The sequence below is a fragment of the Sabethes cyaneus genome, chromosome 3, assembly GCF_943734655.1.
Source record: "Sabethes cyaneus chromosome 3, idSabCyanKW18_F2, whole genome shotgun sequence".
Classification (NCBI taxonomy): Eukaryota; Metazoa; Arthropoda; class Insecta; order Diptera; family Culicidae; genus Sabethes; species Sabethes cyaneus.
The window spans coordinates 231,194,271-231,220,882 of NC_071355.1; the positions used below are offsets into that span (position 1 = coordinate 231,194,271).

The 26,612-nt window shown below is 39.8% G+C and overlaps 1 protein-coding gene across 3 annotated transcripts in view; it reads right to left on the reverse strand.

Moving 5' to 3' along the window:
- Positions 1-26,612, reverse strand: part of LOC128743586 (CUGBP Elav-like family member 2) — a 439,607-nt gene that overhangs the window by 178,663 nt on the left and 234,332 nt on the right. For all 3 annotated transcript variants that reach the window (XM_053840187.1, XM_053840185.1, XM_053840188.1), the window contains 2 exons: positions 19,257-19,339; positions 12,400-12,448 (listed from right to left, as the gene is read on the reverse strand). In XM_053840187.1, coding sequence (XP_053696162.1) covers positions 12,400-12,448; positions 19,257-19,339 — 132 coding nt within the window. The remainder of the gene's footprint in view (positions 1-12,399; positions 12,449-19,256; positions 19,340-26,612) is intronic.

Genomic DNA, 26,612 nt, shown 5'->3' on the forward strand with positions numbered 1-26,612 from the left:
TTGACGTCACTCAGGCGTTCATTGAAGTACTGCTTGAATCTTTCGGTCACATGACGATCGTCCTCTACCTCATCCAGACACATATTGCTGACGACACAAAACCTTTACGGGATGCGTTCAGTTTTTGGTAGAACTTGTGCGTTTTCTAATAACTGTACAACTGCTCTAAGCTCTAACTCTGCATATTCCTGATCTTCCAAAGAGCGCTTTTTCTACCGGAAAATCTGAATTTGCTATATCATCTGTGCCGCCTGCGCAGTGTTCTCCTTATCCGTCACGTACATTTATCGTCTGTGATTGCGTTCCACGTGCTCGAGAGGGGCTTCGACCAGCTCTTCCTGTTACAGCACGGCAGCTTCGAGTCAATACGTGTAGCTTACGGTGACCTCAGTCACGCGAAATTTATCCGAGGCTGGAGTCAGCATCGAATCTTGGTCATAATGGAAAGCTTTGGGCGTATCTTATCCATTACTTGACCCAAGTCAACATTCGCGCTCCAATAGGATCTGACGTCAATGCTGAGAAGTGCAGACAGTCGATCAAAACGTAGTCGATCTGTGTTTCGACCTAATTTGGTGACGTCCAGGTGTACTTGTGTAGGAGTTTAGTTGATTTGTTTATACCAAAAGACATATTGTTGTTCTAACCTTAACTTTAGTAACTTTTTTTAGGATGTTTAAAAAGTTCCCACGAATAGTGTTACAAGTCAGGCAAAAATCGAACCCAACTGACACTTGGCTGAAAACTCGTTGCAGCCCACCGAACGCATAACCGTTTGATGCATAATTTGTCCTTCGAAATGGTGCGTGGAGGAATATTCTGCTATGAAGAGGTCTTGGTTGAGCTCGTACACTAATATGGTTGAGAAACCATGAATAATCGAGCCTCGTCATCAGGCTATCAGCCTACCAGGATTGCTCGGCACAGATTTCTTCTGGTTGCCAGGGTGTCCAGTCCGATTAGTAGCCGGCGCGCTTCGTATCTTGGTAGCGGTAGCGAGTTATTCCGATGAAGGTCGTTGAGATAATGAGGATTTCAGACCGCCGAGCAATATTTCAGCGTCGACGGACAGCGCGTAGTACAAATTCTTCAAGCAATCTATATCAGGAAGCCTTCTGCGTTTCTCATAATCTGGCCAAGATTGCTTGTAGGTGAGCTGTGAGTCAAGGAGGACTTTCCGATCTGTGATCCAAGATTCTCTTTTAATCAGTTCACCGCCGAGGTGATAGCCGAAAAGAATTGACAGTTTTCTCCTTGAGAACGACCCAACTGAACACTTGGCTAATGTTGAGCATCATTCTATTTTCGTTAAACCATCTTGAAAAGCTCTCCAGATGTTGCTACAGGGACATAACGTGTTCGACTTTCGACCTCGATACAACTCTTAAGATCACCAGCAAACGAAAGCCTCGTTGCGAAATGTTTACATCGTTGAAGTATAACACGAATATGAGCGGGCCCAGATGACTATCCTGTCGAATACGGGACGTAGCAATAAAGTCGCTGGTTATTGTTTCTCCGATTTCAACAGCTAGATGCCGATCAGCTAAGTAGTAGGATTTCAGCCATCCTGTCGAGTTTGGCAATCGCAATTTGACTTATCAAAAACAGCAGAGAGGTCAGTGTAGATTGCATCCGTTAGGAAATGCAAATGCGAGATTGTACCCGTACTATAAGTAGAAAATGAAAAGAGATTCGTCGTGGTTGATCGACGTAGCATGAATCCATGTTGAGATTGGTCGATAAATTGCTTACAATGGCAGAGCACTCGTCCCAAAATTACTTTTTCGAGTAGTTTGAATGCTGCATTCAAAGCTGTGATAACTCGATAATTATCTATGTCTTCTTTCTCACCTTTGTTATGAGCCGAAAACAAAAACGCTGTTTTTCATAGCATCGGAAAAATGCCAGTAGACAGAGGCAAATTGTAAAAGTGACGAGTTTAGGCTGAAAGAAGATATTACATACTGCCATGTTCTTGGAGGCGACATTGCTGATAGGTCTTACTAAGACCGTCTTAGACTGATTTCGCTGGTCAGCGAGTGTGCGCTGAATCCTCCATCCTCCATCCAATCCCCGATAACAATCTTAATGTTACGTTGTAACGCTATTTCGTCGAACATGCGTCTCTTCAATACGGCGGGGAGCACTCAAGGGCGCCCTTAGAAGTTGAGAGATCGACAGTTCTACGTTGAGTCCTTTCGCGGTGGGGGGGGCTATTCCGAGGTCGCTCGTATTCTGGCAGCTATCGCAAGAAGCTGTGGCTGTACGTATCGAGCCATTCAAATCTGCTACGGTTAGATCCAAATACATTTTTATGTTGAAAGACGCAAATTGTATCGTGATATAAAACCGGAAATACGCAAACAAATAGGCGGTCCACTAAAGCACGAAGAAAGACAAAATATAGGACCAAACAAAAGCAAAGCAAATTGTTTTGTCTTGCTGTGTCAATACCGGAAGAGTCGATCGTTAAGGTGAAATCATGCGGATAACGCCAACACCACAAAGCTCATTCAAATCCGTTGGTGAACAGGCAAACACACTAAATTAGAAAACAAGTTGAAACGAAATTTCATTCTTCTTTCGCAGGCAGTCAGGCACTTAGATACTTTCCTTCTTAATGTAGACAAAATTGTCTGCCTTTTTTGGTCACGTGTAGAGATTGTGTCGCACAGTTAAACAATCAAACACATTTAAATGTGTATATGTACTTTTTTAATACATTTTTTGTTTCATTTGTTGTATTGGAGTCCCTAAGACAGAGAGGGTCTAATGTATTTAGAATATTCAACCAAAGGGGACGCGTTTCAGTGCGTCATTTTAATGACACCAATATCAATCAGAAATAAGTAAGTAACCTAATTAAATCCAGTATCGACAAGTCAATGAACTACTAAGCAAGATGTTCACATCAAGAAGATTCATCCCACATGCGATTCAACACCGCCCAGCCGTACAGATTAAAATGTAAAAGGACGGCACTCTGGTTGCCTCGAGTCAGTCTCGATTTCGGTATTCTATATTTAAAGTGCCATGCAAAATAAAATCCCGCAGAAAATGCCGCTAACAGCTCGACGCAAAACCGGCTTTCTGCATCGAGTGGCACGCGGTGTGGTTCAAATAGAACAATGACAAGCCGAATTCGGTGATGCATTTGTTCGCTAGCGGCTATCAATGTGCGCGAAACGGAAAATATCGGCACATAAGGAAGTGGCGACAGCACATGCTTCCCGACTTTGACTGCAGAGCAGCAGTTGTGGTTCAAAGAAAATGCGGTTCACCCGAAATGGGAAATTTCACACTCGATAAATCCTTCACTGGGTGTGAGCGGAGGGGAAAACTGCTTCCGCTCGAAATAGCCCGATTGTTCCCCGTGGGGGGCTGTTTTCGACAGCAAGATTCCAGTTCCGACGATAACGACGCCGATGCCATCTCAATTGGCAATTAATACTGACGTTTACAGCTTTCCCCGGAAGACATAAAAGATTATTCTAATTGTCGACGAAAGTCTGTCAATGTTAAACAAAGCTGAGAGACAGGATGAATTTATAGACCGTGCCGACGACGACGTCGATGCTTCGAAGTTCTTTTGCTCTGATTTTTGTGAATGAAGCCAAAAATAACCGATTTCGGGTACTGCACAAAACGAAAAAAAAACAGCAGCCGCGAGCGAGAAAGGGAAGGCAAGCTTTGGCCGGCATGCACTGCCACAAAGTGTTTATTTTAGGCCTGTTTTACTTTGCAGGAAATTTGTCTTTCTTAAACTGTTTACTAATTCTCGGAATTTACTGTGTCGTTGTGAACGCAACCGAATTTACTTGAACCCGCCGCAGCGGAACCATCAGAACGTTCGGTGATTAAACCACGCCTTCTTCATTTGTACGTGGTGTCGCTAATAGCAAAACAAGACAGAAAATATGTTGAATAGTTTTAACTGTATAACTCATAGCTTTGTTCAGTTTATGGAATTGATATCGAGATTTGACTGGTAAGCAAAATTGTTTCGATTTATCCGACTGATTCCAACCAGTTGCGCTACTAAAAAGGCGACATAACATCTAGCTAGCAAATCAAAATTTATGGCCACACGACCGACGCGACGCTTAAAATATCTGCTGCACTCGATACTTGTTATAAATTACATTTTTTCCGACCATTCAATAATTCATGCTGGTCTCGCTAGTAGAAATCTACAATTTTAATACCTTTTTCTTTACGACCACTCTGCAGTGAAAATTATATTTTCTCTCGTATCCGCCGGCGGGTACCGGTCGAGCACACCGCATCCTGTAGTTGTGTGGATGAAAAATTCGTACCCAACGTACAGGACTGCAGGGAACTGAAACACAATACGAACACGGTTGGGACCACGTTTCTTTCCAAACGTTTCCGGTTGTAGTCCGGACGAGACCCAACGAATCTGTCGCCCTTTGCGGAGCTCACCGTGTGACACTCAACGTTGACAACTTGCTACCCGCAGGGGCAGTTTCGCACCGTCCCAACTTTAGCCACATCCGGGACAAACGATTTTTACGGTCGTCATCGCGTGCGCTTTTAGTGTCCCTTCATGATATGTTCAAAGACGACAGCCAGCTGGGTGAAACAACGGAGGACGCGTCCGCGTGTGAACATCACCGCTGATCCTGTCGTCGCATCGGTCCGAATGCCATCGGCACCGCACTGGCAAGGATAGAACGGCGCCAGAAACTCAGAAATTGTTTATATGCGGTACACGTTCGTAAATTGTCTCAGCCTGTTCCGGTCCGAAAGGGACAGCACAAGGGTTGGGCTTTAAAACTGTCGTTAAAACTGGCAAACGAGCCAATAAGGGAGTAACCATTTCGTGGTGTGGGTGCCTGAATACTTGACTATAGCGGATCTATAACTAAAGCTGAGGACAGTTGAGCCCAGCTACAGTTCTGCAGCATGGACGACAACATTCGGTCACTAATTCGACACTATAAAATATTGTGCGTGTGGTAACACATGTTTGAAATTGATTACGGTAATATTAGAAGAAAATTTATTAAAAATAAATGCAAAATATCCGACGCTTCCCTGTTTAAATCCTTTATCTGTATCGACTTTAGCTAAAACAGAACAATTAACCCGAATACTGGTTAACCAGTATAAATCGTAATCCGCTAGCTAATCTGATTACGGACGCATTTTACCAACGGAAGGCCATGATGGCAAACCAATCCTTAGCCATCAGCTAACTTCGCGTTCCAGTTTCCCAAGCAGATAAAAGAAAGCGTCTAAATTTATGCAAACTGACGGGTCTTATCAACGGACTCGTCGCCGCCTACCCAAAAGGGGGTCGTAACAACCCGGCAGATTATACGCATCGTACAATAATCCCTTAATAAGATAAATTACTCGAGGATAAGAATCTGCCCTACATATTTCCCAATCTTCCCGTACTACTTGACCGGCTGGTGATCTGAAGCTAGTCTCCGCAACCGCCCGAATGAATGCTGACACTGAAACGCCAGCAGTTCGTGCGGGGGCGAGGTCTCATCCCCGTAAGACCAAATAACGTTATTACAACTCCGGATTAGCAAGGATTCAGACCGATATCAGCAGCGGGAAGGTGTTTCCTGCTGGCTTACCTACATAAAAAGAAACGAAACAAACGAAGTCCTAAATTCAGTAAACATTGCTTCCCGTTGCCTTGAAACAGTGCCTTCGTTAAAATTCCGATAATTACCTTCATTACTGTCGAGGTGACGCCACCCGTAGGAATCCCACACGGCGCGATAAAAATCGGAACTGTAGCAGGAAGACATGTAGAAAAACATGGAAACAAATCCAAAACACTTTAAAGTCCAAGTAAATAACGTGATACTTTTTCTTTTCTTAAGCACGATTTCCACTTTTTCCGTACAATTCTATTACACAGAACAGAAACACTTTGCACTAACAAAAACACGTTTTACAAGCCACGCTAGCAGACAGAACAAAAACCAAGATAAAATTTTGCCACAGTCAAAAAACCGGCAGGGTGCCCAGAGCAACTGTGTTTGTATTCATTAGCACAAACGAGCGAATGTAAATTTTCGCTTTGGTAAAATTTAATTTTGGTGAACTTTATCTCACACGTTTATTCAGAGTAAAATTTACTATACATATTTGTACACATTAAAACCATTAAAACTGATCAAACCGACTTCTTGTTCAGGACCTTAAACAAAAACAATATATGTACCATATGTACTGTATAACAATAAAAGTGTAAGCATCTGTTACTGGCAACCAGAGATGCCATATTTTCTAAAAAAATCAGCGGGGTGCTATCCGTATCTTAACGAACGGTGTTTGACAGTCCACTTAACGAAGGGCGCTATTTCAAAAAATGCAAGAAATAGCGCCCGTCTGACAGGTAGATTTGCTGCCAACCTTTGTCGAGATGTGCTGAGATGTTGGCAACAAAAACATGGCACCCATCGCAAGCCCCTGAAAAAAATGTCTGCAACTGCTCGAAAACCGGAAAAATCGAGCAGTTTTCCAGCTACTCGAATTTTCTGGTTTGAAAATAATCTGCGAAAATCTGCACACTTTTTTAGGAAGTCTGTGAAAGTTTAATGAGCTTCGAACAAAAATCTGCAACAAAACAATAAAAGTCATAAAAACTGCAAATATCTGCAAGTTTATAATGATCTGCAAGACCGTTCCAAAAATCTGCAATTTGCAGACAAATCTGCAAATCTGGTATCCCTGCTGGCAACTTTGTGAAATACCGTTAGGAAATTGTCAGAAACGCACATTCGCTGGTTTAGAAAAGCTTAGAAGTTTTACATTTTTACCAGGGGCACTATGATGGACGTATTACATTTTGTGTTAATTGCAGGCAAAGGGTTTCCAACAGCAATGATTACTACGCACCTTTCAAAAAAGTTACTTTTGATTACTTTACTGATTACCTCTGATTACCAGTAATCAACCTATTGTGATTACAGCAAAGTTTCGTTAATTGGTGGTTCGTTAATTGGGCGGTTCGTTAATTGGGTGTACGCTAATTGGGCTATGTGACAACTTGAATGTCAAAATTGTATGGAATTTTCGAGTTTAGAAATTTCTAACAACTGTCAGTCGGCCCAATTAGCGAATGTAATCGTGGCCCAATTAACGAATTCAGGCTGTACTATAAATTAATCATGATTACCAATGATTACTTAAGATTATCATTGATTACTCTACTGATTACCATTGATTACCTAATTAATTAGCAAATGAATACAAAAGTAATCTCTGATTACTACGCACTTATTCGCCTAACTGGAAATCCCTTGATTGCAGGGGTGAGAAACCAAGGTCTGTTCTCTGTGCCCGATTTACACAATTATCACAAAGTAATATTGGTAAAGGTGCATGCATATTTTGTCATGCGTTTGGCAAACTATTGCTGGAGGGCGCCACCGGCAGATTTTACACACAAAAAATCGATTACTTTCTTCAAACCTGTTACTCTGTTCTCTGTGGCACGACTTAAATATAGGAGGCTAGTTCATTAGAGATAAACATAAAATGTACCATCATCATCAAATTCGTCGGCGTGAACATTGTAGTAGGCCTCAATTTGTTTTGCACGTGGTAAATGTTTTTTCCATTCATCATGCTGAAAATTGCATTGGGTTGTTAAGGAAACATAGTAGGAAAGTTTTCGACGGTGGAAACAATTACTTTTAGATGAATGGGGAAATTGTTCGTTTATTTCATCGATCTTACCAACGTCACAAAAAAATAGCTGGTCGCGAAGTAACAAGCCTTGTATATTTGAGTCGTGCTCTGTGGTAACATCCCGATTAAATTGTTATTCTAAATCTCGCAAAAAACACTATTAAAGGGCCAAACAGAATGCTGCGTCAACGCGTCCGTCATCGTTATTCTGACAGTTTTCCCATTGGTTTACTGTAAAATTGATGCTGACGGATGGGTCGACGCAGCATTTTGTTTGGGTCCTTAGCAGCAGCTGGTGCAGTCTTCGCGCTACGCAAAGCGGCTTGCTATGATTTAGCAACGTTATGAATTTACTCGGATTTTATCTGATAGCAGTGCCAGCGTAGACGAACGTCGTTCTCGCGCAGCGACTGTTGCTTGAATCTTGGCTAGAGTGGAAATTTGAAATGATCGTTTTTCTTGGCGATCGAACTATGCTTCACGCGAAATAATCCACTCGTCCTTTCCACGTGAAAAATCTCATAAATTTCTCTACAGGGAGTTACGTGACTTTCAGTTGAACCACAGAGAACAGATTAACAGGCTCGAAGGAAGTAATCGATTTTTTGTGTGTAAAATCTGTCGGTAGCGCCCTCCAGAAATAGTTTGCCAAACACATCAAAAAACATCCATGTACCTTTATCAATATTTCTTTGTGCTGGAGTTACATAGCAGCGACATCAAGATTTAGTTTGCCACTTACTGCTCGAGGGGTGCTCTATTGAAGGATTACTCGTAGATTACATAAAAACCTTTTACACACTTTTTGTCAATTACCTGGTAGTCTGTTCTCTGTGGTTGAACGTTATAGGAAAATACAATAACATTTATCTGATTTATATGTAAATTTACGTATACTAATGCAAACTACGTGAAATACACGTAAATAGTACAGGAAAAGTTGGATGGAAAACAATCACATAACTTTTCCCGTAATTTCGACGTGAAAATTATTTTGAGTGTCCAGTGTTACGTTTGTTAGTCTGTGCAATACAAGTCGACTATATAAAAGTTTTTTCACACTCGTTCATTGGATTTTTTCACATATTTTGTAGAATGTAAAAATAGGAATAGTGATTTTTATCATGTGTGAACTCATCACTGCGACCAGTATAGTTGATCTATTGTGATATCCAAGCCCATGGCAGACAACCATGTTCTCGCCGCCAACATCTCGTGTGTGCGAAAATGAGATAGCAATTCAGCACTGCGTTTCACTCAACTGCCAGCAGTCTGATTTGGGCCCGCTGTCAAATTTTGAGCCCCGGACATGCTGTCGCTGACATTTACTGCAGCTCGATATAGAGATGTCGATGGGGTGGTGATATCGCCAGGGTGTTTGCTGCATGACCCGCACTGCATTTCTTTTGGCTATAATCGCTATTGAATGAGCGATCTGCTTATTAAATTTTATGCGTGCTTGTGTGTATTGGGGTTTACCCTTCCCTTAAAGCTTGATCTACTTTACCCACTTATTCCTCGCTGTCAATATTGCAGATTGCAGGAAAAATCCTCAAACTGCGGTTATCTTGACAGCTGAACCAAACCACGAAAAGACAACCGCATGATTTATTATAGTAATTAAGTATTTGAAAATTTACCATCTAATATTTTCTACCACAAACACGTTAAAAAACTGGTATTTTGTCGAACCACAAACCAGAAAATCTAAATTTTAATTTTGCGGTTGTCTCACGGTTATCTTCTGAGCGCGTTACCACCGCCGCAGCAGAAGGATTTATTATAAGCGCCGCAATACTATCCCATATTATAGACGTCCCTGGCGAGAACTCATTTGTACCAGTACACTTAACTATTGGAGGGACATTTGTACTGTCAAGAGGCTTAAGAGCGTAAATATAGAATTAAGCATGAAGGAAGCCCAAGTAACACACTTGGTTTTAAATAAGAATTGACAACGGATTTAAAACAAATCGAATTGCTAACCTTTCGTTTCCACATACTTAATTACGACCGGATTAACACTGAAACAGCGCAAGAAACGAGCTAACATATAACATGTTTGTGAAATATTTCAAAGTGACGCCTATGCGTTGCATGGTTTTTGTACTACCAACTGAAAAGCTTAATCGCGCTGTTGACAGGAATTTGTTTTCTGATATTTCCCTGAAGTTATATTTACATTTACAAGCAGATAAAGACAGACATTTTTCGCAAGATAAAATGGCTAAAGTTATATTTCGGTAATTCATCAATCACTCAAAGCAACATTGTAGCCTTCAAATAACCCAAACTAAAGTGCAATTTTAAATTTATCGTGAACTTTGCCATTCTACTTCCGAAAAATTGATGCGCTCAAGATTTACTTTTATAAGCAAAAGTTGAGTGGAATCAAAATAAATATCATTTTTTGACAATCTCACAAAACATGCTAATCTCTTTGAAAACCGGTGGGATATTTTATATTAATTATGTTATATGTCCCTTGTATACATAAAATCATTCTACGACACAAAAATAATGATCTATACATTATATTTTGGCGCAGTCATCGGCCATGTTTATACAAGATTGCGTTCAAATGAGCACACCGATAACCGAAAAATTCGAAACCAATAAAAAGCTTTACTGTATGCATTTTGTTTCGCGTTAATTTACAACTGATTCACAATTAATTTTTATTTGTGAAAGAACTTAAATTGCGCTCAAAAAATACCCAGAATACTCATAAACTGGAGCATTTAAGCTCAATAAAATATTGCAATGTTGCGAAAATGTGTCAAAATTATGGATCTGTGCTGTACTCATCGCTTCGCCGCGGTTCAATGCCGGCAATTCGCCACTACGAAGTTGCTGATATTGGTATGATTTTTTGTGTGAGAAAAAAAGAGAAGGAAGTATTTTTGCTTTTGTTTTCACGTAAGTTTTGACAATTCGGCATGGAGTTTCGTGTGAGTGCGAACAGGCTTAGAAATCTCTTTTACTTTCGTAGTCGCGAATACTCAGTTGTAAATGTTTAATAAAAACTTAGCTTTACAACCGAAATGCAACTTTAACCTGTCATTCTGGCTGAAAACATCGGCGTTAGAAATTAAACCATCTTATAACATCTTGTTTTCCATGAAACTTATTTATAATTTAAATGCAACTGTTTTCTGAATATTTTTCTAAAAAATATGTTGCAAGTGTTACTTGGGAAGGGTAAATGGAGGGGCCTGAGAATAAACCCATGCTAAATTCCCTTGACATCGGATGGCTTGATTCTACTAAGATTAGGAATGGTGATAGTCAATCAAATAAATTCAAAAGCAACAGAGAGACCTTAAAATTGATTACACTTTCCAAGATATTTCAAATTACTATCACTATGAATCGATAGTCAAAGTAATTTACCTGAGATCTTTACAACCGTTTATTCAATTTATTCTCGAATGTAAATTTAAAGACTTCGCTCGCGAAAGATGTAACGAACATCGACTTTCCGGTCCGCCATCCTTTTCGGTCGGTTTGCCCCGGAAGCAGTGGAAACTTTTAGTTTACTACCTTTCTCGGAAACACTTACCGGAACGTCGAGTCCACTGACAACAATGAAAATTAAACATCGCTCGCACCCCGTTCCCAGCCTTCACTGTTTTTGGGCCCGAAGAAGTAATTACTTTTACAGCTGTATTAGCACCGTTTCCACTGCTCCACCGGTGCTATTTGTGTTGTAATTTCGAGCAATCAACAATGAACCTGAAAATGGTTCCGGAGCAGAAATAATCACTCGTTCTAGATGTGCTTTTGCGTTTAACGGGCTCATTTCAGTCCGACTAGCATGGCGCAGACGTTGAGTTTAATGAAGATATAAAATTTTAATTTCACTCCATGATTTTGTAAAACGGCTTTCTTTAACACAGTCGCAAATTGTACCATTTCATCTGATAGAATTAGATCGCAATAAAAGGCAACTTTCAACAGCCAAATAGCTCTACGTAATGAAAGTTGATAATGTGAACCGACATGTGTGTGTGCTTGTGGAAATTTGATTTCGAGATCGTTCAAATGAAATGAAATTATTCAATTACGATCCACGTTCCATATCCTTTTCTTCATTTCCGTTCATTGGTTCCGGTAACATAACATTCACAACATTCGGCCCGCAGGAGTGAGCAATCTCCGTGCAAACCATGAGAGCTTATTGGTTTCTCGCCCTTTGCTTAAAATTTCATTGGTTGAATCCGGGACCAAAGACACACATACACACTTCCTTTAACGTGTTGGCAAGCGTTAAGCCACATTTCATATCTTCTGTTGCTGAGGTTCAGGGATATGTGCGATGTGAAACGAAAGACGTGAAAGCTTCGAACAGTGATAATTGAATATTCCAAATTTCCGCTACAAAGGAATAGCACTTGTGGTTCCATATTGCGTTGCTAGCAAGCTATGCATAATTTTCAAACAAGCGCTATATACATTCTACTTGGATTACACAAAATCGTTTATCTCGATTAGAAGATTTTTGGATATGAGAGAATTTTGTCGTAGATGAAGTTTCCGGAAATTATTGCTAATATAAGCATTGTTTCTAAAATTATTTATCCGTAAAACTGATCAATGTATGTAATACAATTAATAGAAAATAATATAATTAATTTTAAATTAGTATGATATTCTAAAGTTACCTTTTTGTTGTAAATCAATATCAGTTTTAACAAGGCAAAAACATGTACTTACCATTTCTATTTTCACTATCAGCAGGTTTCATCTGGATCGGATGATGCATCTGAAATTAGAGTTAAAACAGTATTTATATTAGTTTCAAGTTCAACTTTTAGTTTAAACTTTTAGTTTATATTCCTTAGACTTGGGTTATATCGGCTCATCAGTCAGTGACTGACTGATTATTGAATACAGTCGATAACCACGTCAAATACTTTTAGTTTATAATAATCTACTATTTCCTACCATAATTTGAAGCTAGGAATAACCTTCTTTTTAATTCCTTTGTGCCAATATTTTGGTTTGGAGTTACTCAAAATCAAAGTGTTTGTACACATCATTTCTGAGTGGTTTCAATCAATTTGTAGGTAAAAATATTTAGCTGATCTCTCCTGTGTAAACCTGTTAGTTGGAGGGAGATATTATCACATAGTGGTGCACAGGTATTATAGTTGATATTAGGACCACAGTTTCGGATTAAAAAATCAAATAACACATTGAACCGTTTCAATCAGTTTATTTGTTCTTCATCGGATAGAATACCCCAGTACAAAGTCCTACGAAAACTGCATAGAGAAAATTCACACCAGAGCAATAAGCTTACCGACATAGCTGTGATAATGAATCTACCGATTTCGATTGCTTTCCGTTCCAGCCACCTACCAGCACATTGGCTATCCCTGCGTATCGAAGACTACCGGAGGAAGTTAGCACATTCATGAGGGATTTCCCGGTCAATCGAATCACCCTTTGTTGCGTGTATTGTATATTTGTCTGCGTGTGTGTATGTGTAACAGAGAATGAATGTGCTATTATTGCGGATCAGCACCGACAGCGATTTTCTGGCTGATTGGAGAAACATGTACGGACGGCTAGGAAATAGCGCGACTCGATATGTTTCTGTATACTGTCGGTCCAGTATGTCGGTCTTCCGAAAAGGACGCAAGGTGGAAGCAACTGTGAAGACAGTTGACAGTTACATTTCGGCCGATAGCACGTGATCGTTTTGTTAGATTTGAGCACGTTTTGTGATTATTGAGTTTTAATCCAATCATCTCTTTTGCGGGTTTTGTATCTAGAGCGGATTGTCGATTATGAAACATGAGTCGCGTTTAAAAGAGACAGTGCTACCATATCGGTACTAATGTTACTAAAATTTTGTTCGGAAATGGAATCCAAGCACAGCGAAAAGTGCTGACGATTTTGAGTATCCTGTTTCATTTCACGTATATTCAAAATGCCGCAGGTTTTAAGCGCATGAAGCATGTTCGAAATTGTGCATGCAGTTCCACACTCGAAAGCCCTCGGGAGCGACACGGTAGATTGACGTGCTGGAACTATATTCCCGTCGTTGTCCAAAGCATGAAACTGCATGAACGACATTTTCCCGTACACGGATCGAAAACTCAATTATTTAATAATAATGTGTTTATTATGTACTATTAACGGGAAGGCTTCGCAGTATCACGTAGCTCAACTTCCGACACGGATAGGATGAACAAACACAAAGCGGCGTTCAGTACAAGCGGCATCTGAAATTATGTTTACTATCCATACAAAGGATTGCCGGGTTTCGCTCGCATGCGATGATCATATAAACTATTTTAACGCCTGGAACGGAAGCCTATTGCTCCACAGTTCAGGACAATGGGACGATATTGGCACCAAATATAGCAATTAATGATACATTGGCCTTTCTTTGCGTGCAATCTTCCAGGGTATTTCAACTGGCAGTATAATTTGACATAACGAGAATGAGAAACGATTTGAACAAAAGACAATGGACTTGTATTATTTGTCAAACTCATCGATTTATGTTGAAGAATATTCTTGTACTTATTTCATTTCAATTATTGCCAATTACTAACAACCAATAGTTCAAGTTTAAACTGCAGTTGACCATTCTCTTGCAAGACATCTATTCTGCAATTGTGTAGTCAACCCGTAAACGATTTGCCATCGGCAGCTGGAGCATAAATGAGCCTTCTCATCTAGGTAAGCGCTCCAGGTAGACGACTTAGCATCTAGACGGCGTCATCATCATTATTATCATCTCATCGTATCGCAGAGCAGGCACTGTTGTCAGCCATAACGTGCACCGAACATCACTTCATTACACCCGGAGGAACGTTTAACCATTTTCAAGCTTGCTTGATGCCACCGTCGTCGTCACAGACCGTCATACATTAGGTACACTCTGGATTCACGCGATCCGAAATGAGACGAAATTGCTTTCAACCTTCCCAAGCTGCCGCTGTTGTTCTAAACTGCCATAATAAACCTCGTGAGGCTGTTGGTTTTTAAATTGCAGTCATTTATATTTACTGTTTTTGCTTCCATTTGAACTCCGTTGCAGTCACCTTTCTCTTGCTACTGCGAAATATAATGTGTCAACTTTCACATTAAATTTGCCGACCGTACAGCTGATCCCAGGCATGGTTTTAAAATTTTCCTTTTATATACTGCATGCTGGTTTCGGAAAAGCTTTCACCAAGGTGGACACCTGAAAGCGATAGTCAAATTTCACTAATCGTGATCAGGAGTTTAAAGGACAACTGGTGCGGCAATTTGGGTTTTAGTGTCGTTGCTGGCGCTTCAATATTCCGATCATGGAAATGGGATTTATCATTCTTGAGCTCTGCTTGCAGTAGCATGGTTACCTCGAAACAGTGAGTGTTGGTTTTAGAATTGAGTTAAGCAGTCTACAAACGTAACCGTTTGACGATGTTTTTCAACATTTGTATAGCATTTGACAAGTCAGTTCACAGAAAGGTTCAGTAGTTATTGCAGAAATGAATGAGAATACATGGATGCAACAGCAATATATCTTTGAAACTCCCACACTCCTTATTGTATTGACCTGTAAATTGGTTTGATTGGTTTGGAATTGGTTGTAACTAGAGATTGGTTAAAATTACATGGAATGTCCTGAAAGTGTACGAACTCAGATTTTGAGTAGAAAATTTAGTGAATTTTGGCAACTTGCTAACAATAGTTGAATTTTTCACGGGAACAAATAGTCTACTTTTGATAGAATTTTACCATTATTAATTCAAGAATGCTTAGAATTTGAGTTTCTACATTTTCAGAGGATTCTGTACAGTTTGGAACCATTGACCACCGATGGACTCTTCAAAACGTCGATCTAAATTACCTCAAACTGCTTTTGATTAAATAAACAGATTCGGCCATAGAACAAGATGGCGCTGCTGTCGCTTATATGTAACTCCAGCACAAATAATATTGATTGCATACATATTTTTTATGCATTTGGCAAACTATTTCTGGAGGGCGCAATGGACGGATTTTACACAAAAAATCGATTATTTTCTTCGAACCTGTTAGTCTGTTCTCTGTGGTATTAATATGTACAATTGAAGATAGAATTAACAAAAGGGCGAAAGTGGCAAGCGTAAACAAACCGAGAGGGTTGATTTTCCTATGCTGGTCCAGCAAAAAATAACTCACCCGTTTTATTTACATTTGCGATATTCGCCCTTTTGTTAATTCTATCTCGAATTACTGCGCAATTACGCGCAACTTCAAACACCCCTTGTGGAAATTCAAGAAATCGAAGGTAAATTTTTCTAGAAATCTCGCGTCACTTTTGATTTCGTCCAATGTAACAATTCCACCATATTGAGAAAAACGAGATCGAAGTTCTTCGAATTGAACTTTAAATTGTTTCAAAATGAAATAATTTTCAGTCATTCACTCAACGTGGTTGATGAATAATAACATTCAATATTTAACGGAGATTTTAAAAATCTAATTAAAACTAAGCAGTTTTGGTTTATTATGGAAAAAGTTACATTGGACTGTTTACCATCTCATGCTGTACTTTGGACGGTTTTATTTTTCCAGGCTCTTGCACATAAATTAAGCGAGATCACCGTAAAATACGTGCGTTGCCGTGCTACGCTATTTTCGAGGTTATTTTTCAATATTAGACCGCTTGTTTCACTTAAAATGCATAAATAATGCGAAAAAAAAACTTTCACTTGCTAAACGTCCAATGTACAGATTGGGTTTGTTTTGATTTTTTTTGCACTTTGGACATCAGATGAGAACGACCGAAGTAACAGTCAGTCATTCGTAATTCGAATGTGCACATTGGACATTTTGATAATGCTAATTTTTTCACCTCAAAATAATTCTATTTGGGCAGGTGTTTTTGTATAACATAGAGTTTAAAAAGAGCAATAATTTGTTGTGATAAACCGGATTTGTTTACAATTGTTACATTGGACGAAATGGAAAGTGATGCGAGAAATCCAAGTTGAAATCACTTCTGTTGGAATTTGGAAGCCCCTTGTTCACTGTGCTGTCAGCCAAAGAGAATAAATACACTGGCAAGGAAGACAATCTGTGCAATAAGGATTGCTAATGTGCTAATGGTTTGTGTGCATCGTGAAAAATTTTTCGCAGCGAAAAAAAAATTTGGAGATGCAAACAAACCGCGTATACGTATAAGCGACGAAGTGTGCGTACGGTAAATGTTAGCAATCTCTATACAGAGCTGCCAGAATTACAAATACAGATACACAAATAAATACAAATACAGATATCTGTATTTATGGCAGCTCAGGTGTAATGGGTGTTATAGAGCTTACTGACAGCTCAAGTACCCACACTGAGAAAATTTTTCGTATAGTTTCTATGTGTCCCACATATAGATTTTTGCAATGTGCCCAGTAAATGATCTTTATGTGCCAAATAGTTATCATTTATGTGCGCTCGAAAAATTTGCACATAGTATTCATATGCGTGAAATTTTTATGTGTAAATTGCACATCCCAATAAACATTTTTGTTGAAAAGTAGGTTGTTCAACCATTATACAGCTAATTACCGGGTATCAAGCATTTGATAAGCTGTTGTTCAACAAAAATTTTTGGTGGGATACCATTCATATGCATATAATTTTTATGTGTATTTCTGAAAGGATTGTGTTTATATGCGGCACATGATAATCATTTGGAATTTCATATGGAAATCTGCTATTATTAATGTGCAGAATATTTTGATCGATCTGTAAAGCATAATGCAAGACAGTTTTAACCTGCGGTTAAAATTTTATGGTGTCAATTTAATCGGGAATCGGGATGAAATCTTGCTTATCCCGGAAACAACTTTGTTCATTGTACTTGTGAACATTTGCATTCAATCTCATCAAACAAATTGTAATAATGGCATTAATTTCCTCTGAATTAAAAAAGGCTATCTTGTAGTGTCATTCATCTGTTCCTCAACACTGGGAAATTGGAACGTGTGTTGGAAATTTTTTCTAAATTTGCTGATTTGTATGCCCCCACGCAAAAGAGCCGTTTATGTTACCTGTAAAGTACTAACTTTACGTTACAGTAACAAGAAAAGTGTTCGTTACAGCATTGCATATGTTTTTGCAATGAGGCTGCGTTTGAGTCGAATCAAAGTAAAGTGCGGACACAATAAATAAAAAAGCATTTTGATAAATACCAGTCTCCCCATCGAGGATACAAAGTAAAGCAATGGAAGCTTGAAAATAACGCCACGCGAGAACAAATCGACTGCTGAAATAAACGAAAGGATTTTTCATCCACACTTCACCCACCTGACGCGCTTCGCTTCAATTTAGCGTGCATGCAACGGCTCAATTTGTTGAATACAGCACACACCGACCGGTACACCGGCGCACCGGGTACTCTTCGGCTCCGTGACGGAAGGAAGTACTCAATAATTCATGCTTATCGATTTTTGTTTCATCACTCACAACTTGACTCAATCCGGTATCCTTAATGTGCAGCGCACGGAGACGCGGCAACTGCACAAACCCAACGGAAGGCTGTCACGGAAATAAAGGGATGCCCATTTTTTCTAATGGCACCTTTGGCAAGAGCTCTGCCGCAGCAGGCCGAGGCACCCAGCTCGTACCTGCCGTGCAGTGCCAAGAGTGTTTTCGAAGGCACACTTTCATCAAGTTTTCTTTTGTAGAGAAAAAAAATGATCCCACACCATTACCATTTGAAGCGAGTGCACAAAGCTCCAAATGGATGTGAAGTTGAAGCAGCCTTCGAGTATCACGCGACATGATTTGAGCTTCTGTACAGAACATCACTGCGGGAGCCTCCTGATGGTGGAGCGTGGAGGATATCCATCCATGGGTGTCGCAACGGAGGGATGGTATCGGAATCAAAAGAAACATATTTCATGTCGTTATTAAACAGCAAATATTGAAAAGTTTTCCGGTTCTGTTCTGTTGCCTTTGATTTCCCGTTTTTCCTCGTACACCATGTTTGCAAGTATTGGAACTCGTACATATCTCGACGGATGAATTCAAACATACCCAGTTGTAAAAAGATTGTTTACTCTTAGTTTTTCAACATCGTCGCTTTTGGTAGGAATGTATGTACACTAGAACATTTCCAGCGGCATGGGATGCCGATGTATTGATCTTTATTTTGTAAGTAGGTACCAGCAACTTTTTCTTTCATTCCGTTGTGATTTTTGGTAGCACATATTGAGTCAGGTGCTGAAAGCAGCCAGCAATCTTGATCAACTTTTCATGTTTGTATTTAACTAGATATTCTTTCATCTCTGATAAATGATTTCGCGAATGATTATCAGCCACACATTAACGTGAGCCTTTTTTTATTTTGGAAAAAAATCTCAAATTGAATGAGTAGAATGTAAAAAAGTAACAGTTTACGTTAACGAAAAATGGTACAAACAATTGAACATTATCTGGTTAATATTTACAATATTATAGTAGGTACAGTTAACAATGAAAACATGTCACAGCTGTCGTTGATGACAACTGAAAGCTAAAACACTCAAAAAATTGTTTATACACAAAAAATACAATAGAAACATACAATCAAAAGACCAACTTACCCCCACGAGTGTTTTGATGTTGTGCAGCGCATCCTGGGCCTTGAGGGCCGCTTTTCGCGTGTAAAACGTCACAAAACAGCACCCTGTAAGAGACGGAAACAGAGAAGAAAGCACGATAAAAAGCATGGCACAGATCACAGGAAGACGGTTTTGTTTGTTCGTGTTATGTTCTAGACACAGTTTGGTATGACACATTTACTTGAATGGAAAAACAAACGGATAGAGTATGACATTGGAGCAGTTTGTAGTACCTAAGGTGGACGGGACACGTGTACATTATTCATTGAACGAATTTACATTACATTTATACGCTAGAGTAAAGAAGGAATTTGATTCGATTGCAGCCCAATCTGCTTGTCTATGGGGGACTGCACGTACGAACGTGACCGGTGTGACCAGTTGATGGCTTATGTGGTCTCTGCTGCTGTTACTTAGTAATAGAACAACCACACAAACACAAGTGTACATGCTAAAAGCAAACTTCTGCACCTTAAGCGGCGGCAAATCTAGAAACGATCTATCGTCAGCCAGCGTTTCCGGCTTAGGCTGCTATGTAAACTTGGGAGGTGTTTACCGGATGGATCATTTGTCGCCCAATTGGACTGGGGATAAATGTCTTCTCTTCTGTTCCAGCCAGAGTAGAGTGACGCCTCTCTGGTTCTGACAGGAAAAAAATATATTCTAAATATTTATCGAAGAATTATTACACCAGTTATATATTTCCGTTTCAAAATTCATCGTCATGGTGGAATGGTCAAAAACTTTGTCGAGTTTGAACGGATTGTCAAATTTGTCGTATTTTTTTAATCAATCATTTAATAAACCTATGGCATCCTGGTATTTATACCATAGTAGAGGTTTTGCCTGCCCTCTTAAATAAGTTTACCCGTTAATTGGTTGAATTTAGCTAAAACTTGGTTAAAACTGCTCAAAATGCTCTTAAAGTGTACAAACTCAGATTTTGAGTAGTTTTTCAACCAAAAAAATGGTAATAGGAACTTGAAAGTGCATTATTTGTCACAGAGAATAATCGAATAATCGGTAGCAAGTAACTATAACTGGTTGAATTTTTTACTCAAAATTTGAGTTTGTACACTTCAAGGGCATTTTGAGTAGTTAAAACCTAGCTTTAGCTAAATCCGACCGGGTAGAATCATTTAAGTGTATCATTTAGAGTGTAGAATTTGTAGCACAGAGAACAGACTACCAGGTAATTGACAAGAAGTGTGTAAAAAGTTTATATGTAATCAACGAGTAATCCTACGATAGAGCACCCCTCGAGCTGTAAGTAGCAAACTAAAACTTGATGTCGCTGCCGTCGCTACTATGTAACTCCAGCACAATGTAATATTGGTAAAGGTGCATGCATATTTTCTTATGCGTGTGGCAAACTAATTTCTGGAGGGTGCCACTGACAGATTTTACACACAAAAAATGGATTACTTCCTTCGAGCCTTCGAGCGGGAAAGGAAGAAACTTTGACAGACGGTAGGCTCATTTTGAATTGAAATAAGTATAGCCCTGGAAACATTCTGGAACCTTTTTAAACTGCCAGTTTGTTCTGAGCCTCAGGACTCCTGAGGAATATCAGAATAATGTGTTTCATATATCCGATCATTTTGTTGGTTGTGGTTAACCTGTAGCAGGAACATTCTTTCACCCGAAAACAGAATTTCACAACCACCCTGCTGTTTGAGCAGCTGCCGACATCTTTCGGTTTTTGCAACCTTCTGCTTTTCAGTCGAACCGTACACTCGTTGGTTTTTTGTATGGAGTCAATCAAAGATCATCCACAGAGAACAGATTAACTGGCTCGAAGGCAGGGATGGTTCGATCACTTTGACTCAATTTTGATTCATTTGACACTACCGTCTCAGCCGAGCAAAATTTGACAAATTGATGGATGGGACATTTGTAGATAATAACTAGATCTACAATTTTGCTAAATAAAGTGTTGCTGTAACTTTTGTAGTTACGGCGCTACAATGCTAGTACCTCTTTAGTAACTAAATGAACGTTCATTTAGTTACTAATGATGTACTAGCATTGTAGCACCGTAACTATAAAAGATACAGCAACACTTTATTCAGCAAAATTGTAGATCTAGTTATTATCTACAAATGTCCCATACATCAATTTGTCAAATTTTACTCGGTTAGGACGCTACTGTCAAATGAATCAAAATTGAGTCCAAGTGATCGAACCATCCCTGCTCGAAGGAAGTAATCGATTTTTTGTGTGTAAAATCTGTCGGTAGCGCCCTCCAGAAATAGTTTGCCAAACGTATCAAAAAATATCCATGTACCTTTATCAATATTTCTTAGTGCTGGAGTTACATAGCAACGATGGCAGCGACATCAAGATTTAGTTTGCCACTTACTGCTCGAGGGGTGCTCTATTGAAGGATTACTCGTAGATTACATAAAAACCTTTTACACACTTTTTGTTAATTACCTGGTAGTCTGTTCTCTGTGGTCTGAGTCCCGACACATATCGGCCTGCGGCACATAGCCTTGGCGCGAACGGTTTAACTTCTCGTAGAACTTTCGTTTATCATTAGCACGGTACAGTTCTTCCATTGCCTCACGATCCCGTTCTTCCTGTTGGCGCTTTTTCCTCCGGAACATTATAAATATGTTAGCAAAATTATGTCAAATGGTTCCATTTCTTACCACAAGAGGCGTGCCGGTGACGCACGAGGGGCGTCCAAATTTACTTTGATAATCGAATTGTTGGAGTGAACATAAAAAATCTAGTCTGGTTTGGTTAAAATACTGACAGCTGCCGGTAAAAAATTTAAATTTTAAACAGGGATACCAGATTTGCAGATTTGTCTGCAAATTGCAGATTTTTGGAACGGTCTTGCAGATCATTATAAATTTGCAGATATTTGCAGTTTTTATGACTTTTATTGTTTTGTTGCAGATTTTTGTTCGAAGCTCTTTAAACTTTCACAGACTTCCTAAAAAAGTGTGCAGATTTTCGCAGATTATTTTCAAACCAGAAAATTCGAGTAGCCGGAAAACTGCTCGATTTTTCCGGTTTTCGAGCAGTTGCAGACATTTTTTTAGAAAATATGGCATCTCTGATTTTAAAGTCATTTAGGCGTAAATAACAGTCGTAGGTGGCCAATAATATTTTACAGTTAATGCTCTGGCTAAAACATATTCGTTACCTTATCAAGTCAACTTTGTTTAGTTCCACCCCTTCAATCTCTTTCTGTTTTCATCTCGGAAAAAATAAGGGACAAAAATTTTCCACCCAGTTGCAATCGAATACAGATCCATCGTCGTACGAATTAGTCACTTAATTAGCCACATGGCATCTGGCTTCTGGCTGGCACAATCATCACGAACCATTACAACAGCGGCAATGGCTGGTTGTCCCAGTTCTGTTCGACACTCGAATCGTTCTCGTTTCCATCGGCTGGGACCGTCTGTGTGCATGTGTGTGTGGCTGTGGTAAAAACTCTCAGCCTTTGTGATTGGCCATTGTTTTTTGCTGCCGCCACCACACCGGAGCAGATATCGGCAAACTATCATCCTCAGACAATACCCCACTCCTCCTCCACGGGAGATAAGTAGAACCAAACAAATCGTCATAGACTCTGAACCCAAAGTCGCTTTATATTGCCTTTACCTATTTTCTCGAGCGGAGCTGGAAACCGGTACGAGGCGAAGGGAAATCAATAGCAAACAAACACTGATTCCGAGGGACACCCGGGAAAGCTCATGTGCTTTTGTTTTCAGCATGCATTGCTTGCTCACAGAATGATTGGGAATGTATATCCTTTGGCTTGAATGGCTACCGTGGGTCGAATAAAGACCTCGAGGATTGTACTTGTCTACTCACATCAGACCGACGGGGTGTGAAGCTCTGTGGGTTGTTTTTTCCCCTTTGACAGACAGAGAAACCGTTCCCGGGAAAACGACAATAGTTTCCTATAATACCTCGAATCCGAAGTGGATTTCTGTTCATCCTTTGTAAGCACCGGTAGGGATTGGCCCGGACATTTCTAATTGAGACTAGCGGTTTATACGGAGGACAGGCTCACTCACATTGGCAAAAGCTTTGTGAGTCACAGAAAGGATACGAGATGACCAACCCAGACTGGAAGAAGAATGAATATGATGATGTCAATTTTGATCGAGGAAATAAATGACTTTCGAATGATAACAATTACTGTGACCGGAGGAGTCGAACCCTCGAATGCCGAACCACATTGGAAGCGGAATAAATTGGATGGAAAATGGTTCGCTAGTGATAACATTGAAAATTTCGATTCCGGAAAGAGAATATGATAAGCATTTTCGAACCATGTGGCTTCATTGTGTGGTGAAAAGCTGACATTTCTAGAGAATGATGTGCTTGGCCCAATCCCGAACCCCAACCGGATTATCTCCGATCCGAGCAGAACTCTGTCATTTGAATTTCCAAATGGTTTCATTTTGTCGTCCTCGAGCTCCGTCTGCGTGGTAGAGAAGCACGAAAGCTGTGAAGTTACGCCACAAACCGAAATCAATAATTAATCCTCTGTCCTTCAAAGTTATTTCATCGAGTGGAAAACTGGCCAAACTTCTCCGGTCTCTCGGAAGTTACCTTTTCTCGTAAACTCATTTATAATTACCTTCCTAGAATCTTCTGCCTTAGCTTTCGGAATTAATAATTCAACGCAACCTCAATTATTTGCTCCAGCCACGGATGTGCATTTCCGTGTTCCTTCACTTTGCTGGCTTTGCCTTAAGTTCGAGCCACAGTTGCCACACTACTCGAACTCGTGTGCAGTTTGCAGCGGCCAGCCAGTCCGCCAGTAAGCCAGCCAGCCATCACAGTGCGGTTGAATTATTCAAACTTATTGACGGGCCGAACTTTTGTTCGTAACCGCAAACGTATCAGAAATATCAGGATCAGGAACGACGGAAAGGAAAAGAAATTGAGCTCCCAGTCGGGGCGAGGGTTGATGGGAAACGATTGCCTTTTTTTCTTCGGACATCGGGTTTCAGAAGCCGGCACCGACAATATGGTAATTGAAAAATGCATTATCACCGGTTTTTATATATTTATTTGTTGAAACTTGCTAACGATTACAAATTGATAAAATGTAAGGAACTCAAGTTGAACTGGTAAGTTGCGGTGTGGTTTTTATTTATTTATTTATTTATTCCTGTATGGACTCATCACTGCGACCAGTATGGTTTGATCTATCGCCCGGGTGTTTACTGAAGCCGCACTGCATTTATTTTGGCTATCCAGCTTTTTACGAGCCATAATGGCGAACGCGTTCGTAATATTTGACAGCATTTTTGACATTTCCCTAATACATCGCACGTTTTCTTTTCGCGCGTTCACGGTAAAACTAAAGGAATGTACGGAAAGAAAACGTGCGATGTATTAGGGAAATGTCAAAAATGCTGTTCAAATATTACGAACACGTCCGCCATTATGGTTCGTAAAAAGCTGGAGCTGGAGCTGGAGCGCTATTGGTGAGCGATATGCTTATTGAATTTTATGCATGCTTGTGTGTAATTGAGTACCCTTCCTTTAATGCATTTCTCTACTTTACCCACCTCGTTCCACATGACAGCGCTGTCCCCAATTATAGCCATCCCTGGCGCATTTATTTAACTATAAAGGTTTCATTTTTGCACTGTCAATAGGCCATATCGGGATAACATAGAATTCAGCACGAAGGAAGGGTGGTGAGGGGCATGAGAATAAACCCATGCAAAAGTCACTTTGCCATCGAATGGCCCAATTCTGCTAGGATTCGAATTCGAACCTATGACCATTCGTTTGTCCAAGCAGACTCGGTAACCTTGCGGCTACAGAGCCCCCCTGGTTTTTATTTAAAGATATATAACTTATTTTCTATTTTACCGATAAAAAACAAAGAGACCGGAAAATGCCACAATACTTCTAATTAATTTCTCATCTCCTATATCAATATGAACCTGGCAGTATTAAAATCCGATCGCTTGTGACTCCACCAGTACGGACCTAACATATCCCTAAGGAAGCGTAATGACATTAAGGGTTTGTGAACGATATCGATTAGAGTGCTTTCGTTTATTGATGCATTTTATCCGTTAGCGGTCGTTAAGAGCAAGTAGTGTAGAAGAAAGTATTATTTCTTTATGAAATTATCTAAAAGAAAGATCTTAAATCTATACTTCAGCATCATTCGAGTGTAAGACGTTTTTTCTCGCTGTATTAGACTTTCTATTGCTTTAGAGGTATCTGAACCTGACTCGCCGCAATAGTGTGTACATAATTGATGTACACTTATTCCCTTTTTAATGAATATTTAATACAAACTGGTCTTTCGGTTGATTGGTTTCCGATTACTACACTGGATTAAATATCATACCTCGTAGTTCAACCTTCTATCGTTATCGTTCATATGCAGGATTTCTTTTGTTGTCAGCTATTTTTACTCGTTCGTTCAGAATCGATAGCCATCAAGTAAACATATCCCTACCACCGGACCGTTGAATGTCTAACTTTAATAATCCGTACAGTCTCCTAGTCTGATAACCGCAGCCAATTGTTGTTGCATATCTAGGTTATCGCAATCGATTTTACTTATAGCTCCCAGCCACCCACAAACAGAGGTAATTTACCAGGGGACTGAATCCTGTCCGTAATTATACCAATACCTGCTGTGTATGTAGTCGGTTTGGAAAAGTGTACCCAGTTTCAGTCCATGAAACGCGTTCCATTTACTGCATCGACTGTTGACCGTTATCGGATTGTGTATAGAAACCTGTTTGAACAGGGCTGGTGGGTAATGGGGGGGAAACAGAGGGAGTATGTTTGCTGCCAGGTACCACCATTCAGTGTCCTACGTGGAGAGTACTCTTTTGAATTTTTTATTCTTGTCCGGCAGGGTTTTTTCCACTCTCTATCTAGCTCTGCATTTCAAGTCGGCAATTTGCTCTTCACCCGCTATCACGCACTGATGTTTTTCTGCTATTGAAATAAAGGATTGAAAATGAACTCAAAAGAGGCTGACTTGGTGAGGCTAAGTGGAACACTTGGAGCAGGATAAACAAATAACGAAAGCCACACTCGGTATGTTCCGTAGTGACGGTCAGAGGCTTCGTGGGTTGGGTTGCTTCTGCAGTTAGTGGTCAGCTCTGTGGTAAAAATTGGATCTAACGTTTATGTACGGAGGGGGAGAAGACTATTGTTTCCATTTTGCTGCAGACGATTTAGAAATTGGAAAAAATTTAACTTGCTCGTGAAATAATTGAAAAATTTGTATTGATATTTTAAAAAAATATTGTTTCTCAAACAGGGAACGGTCAAAATTTTTCAACTGGATGCAACACCGACGAGTTTGGAGGGTTTTTATCC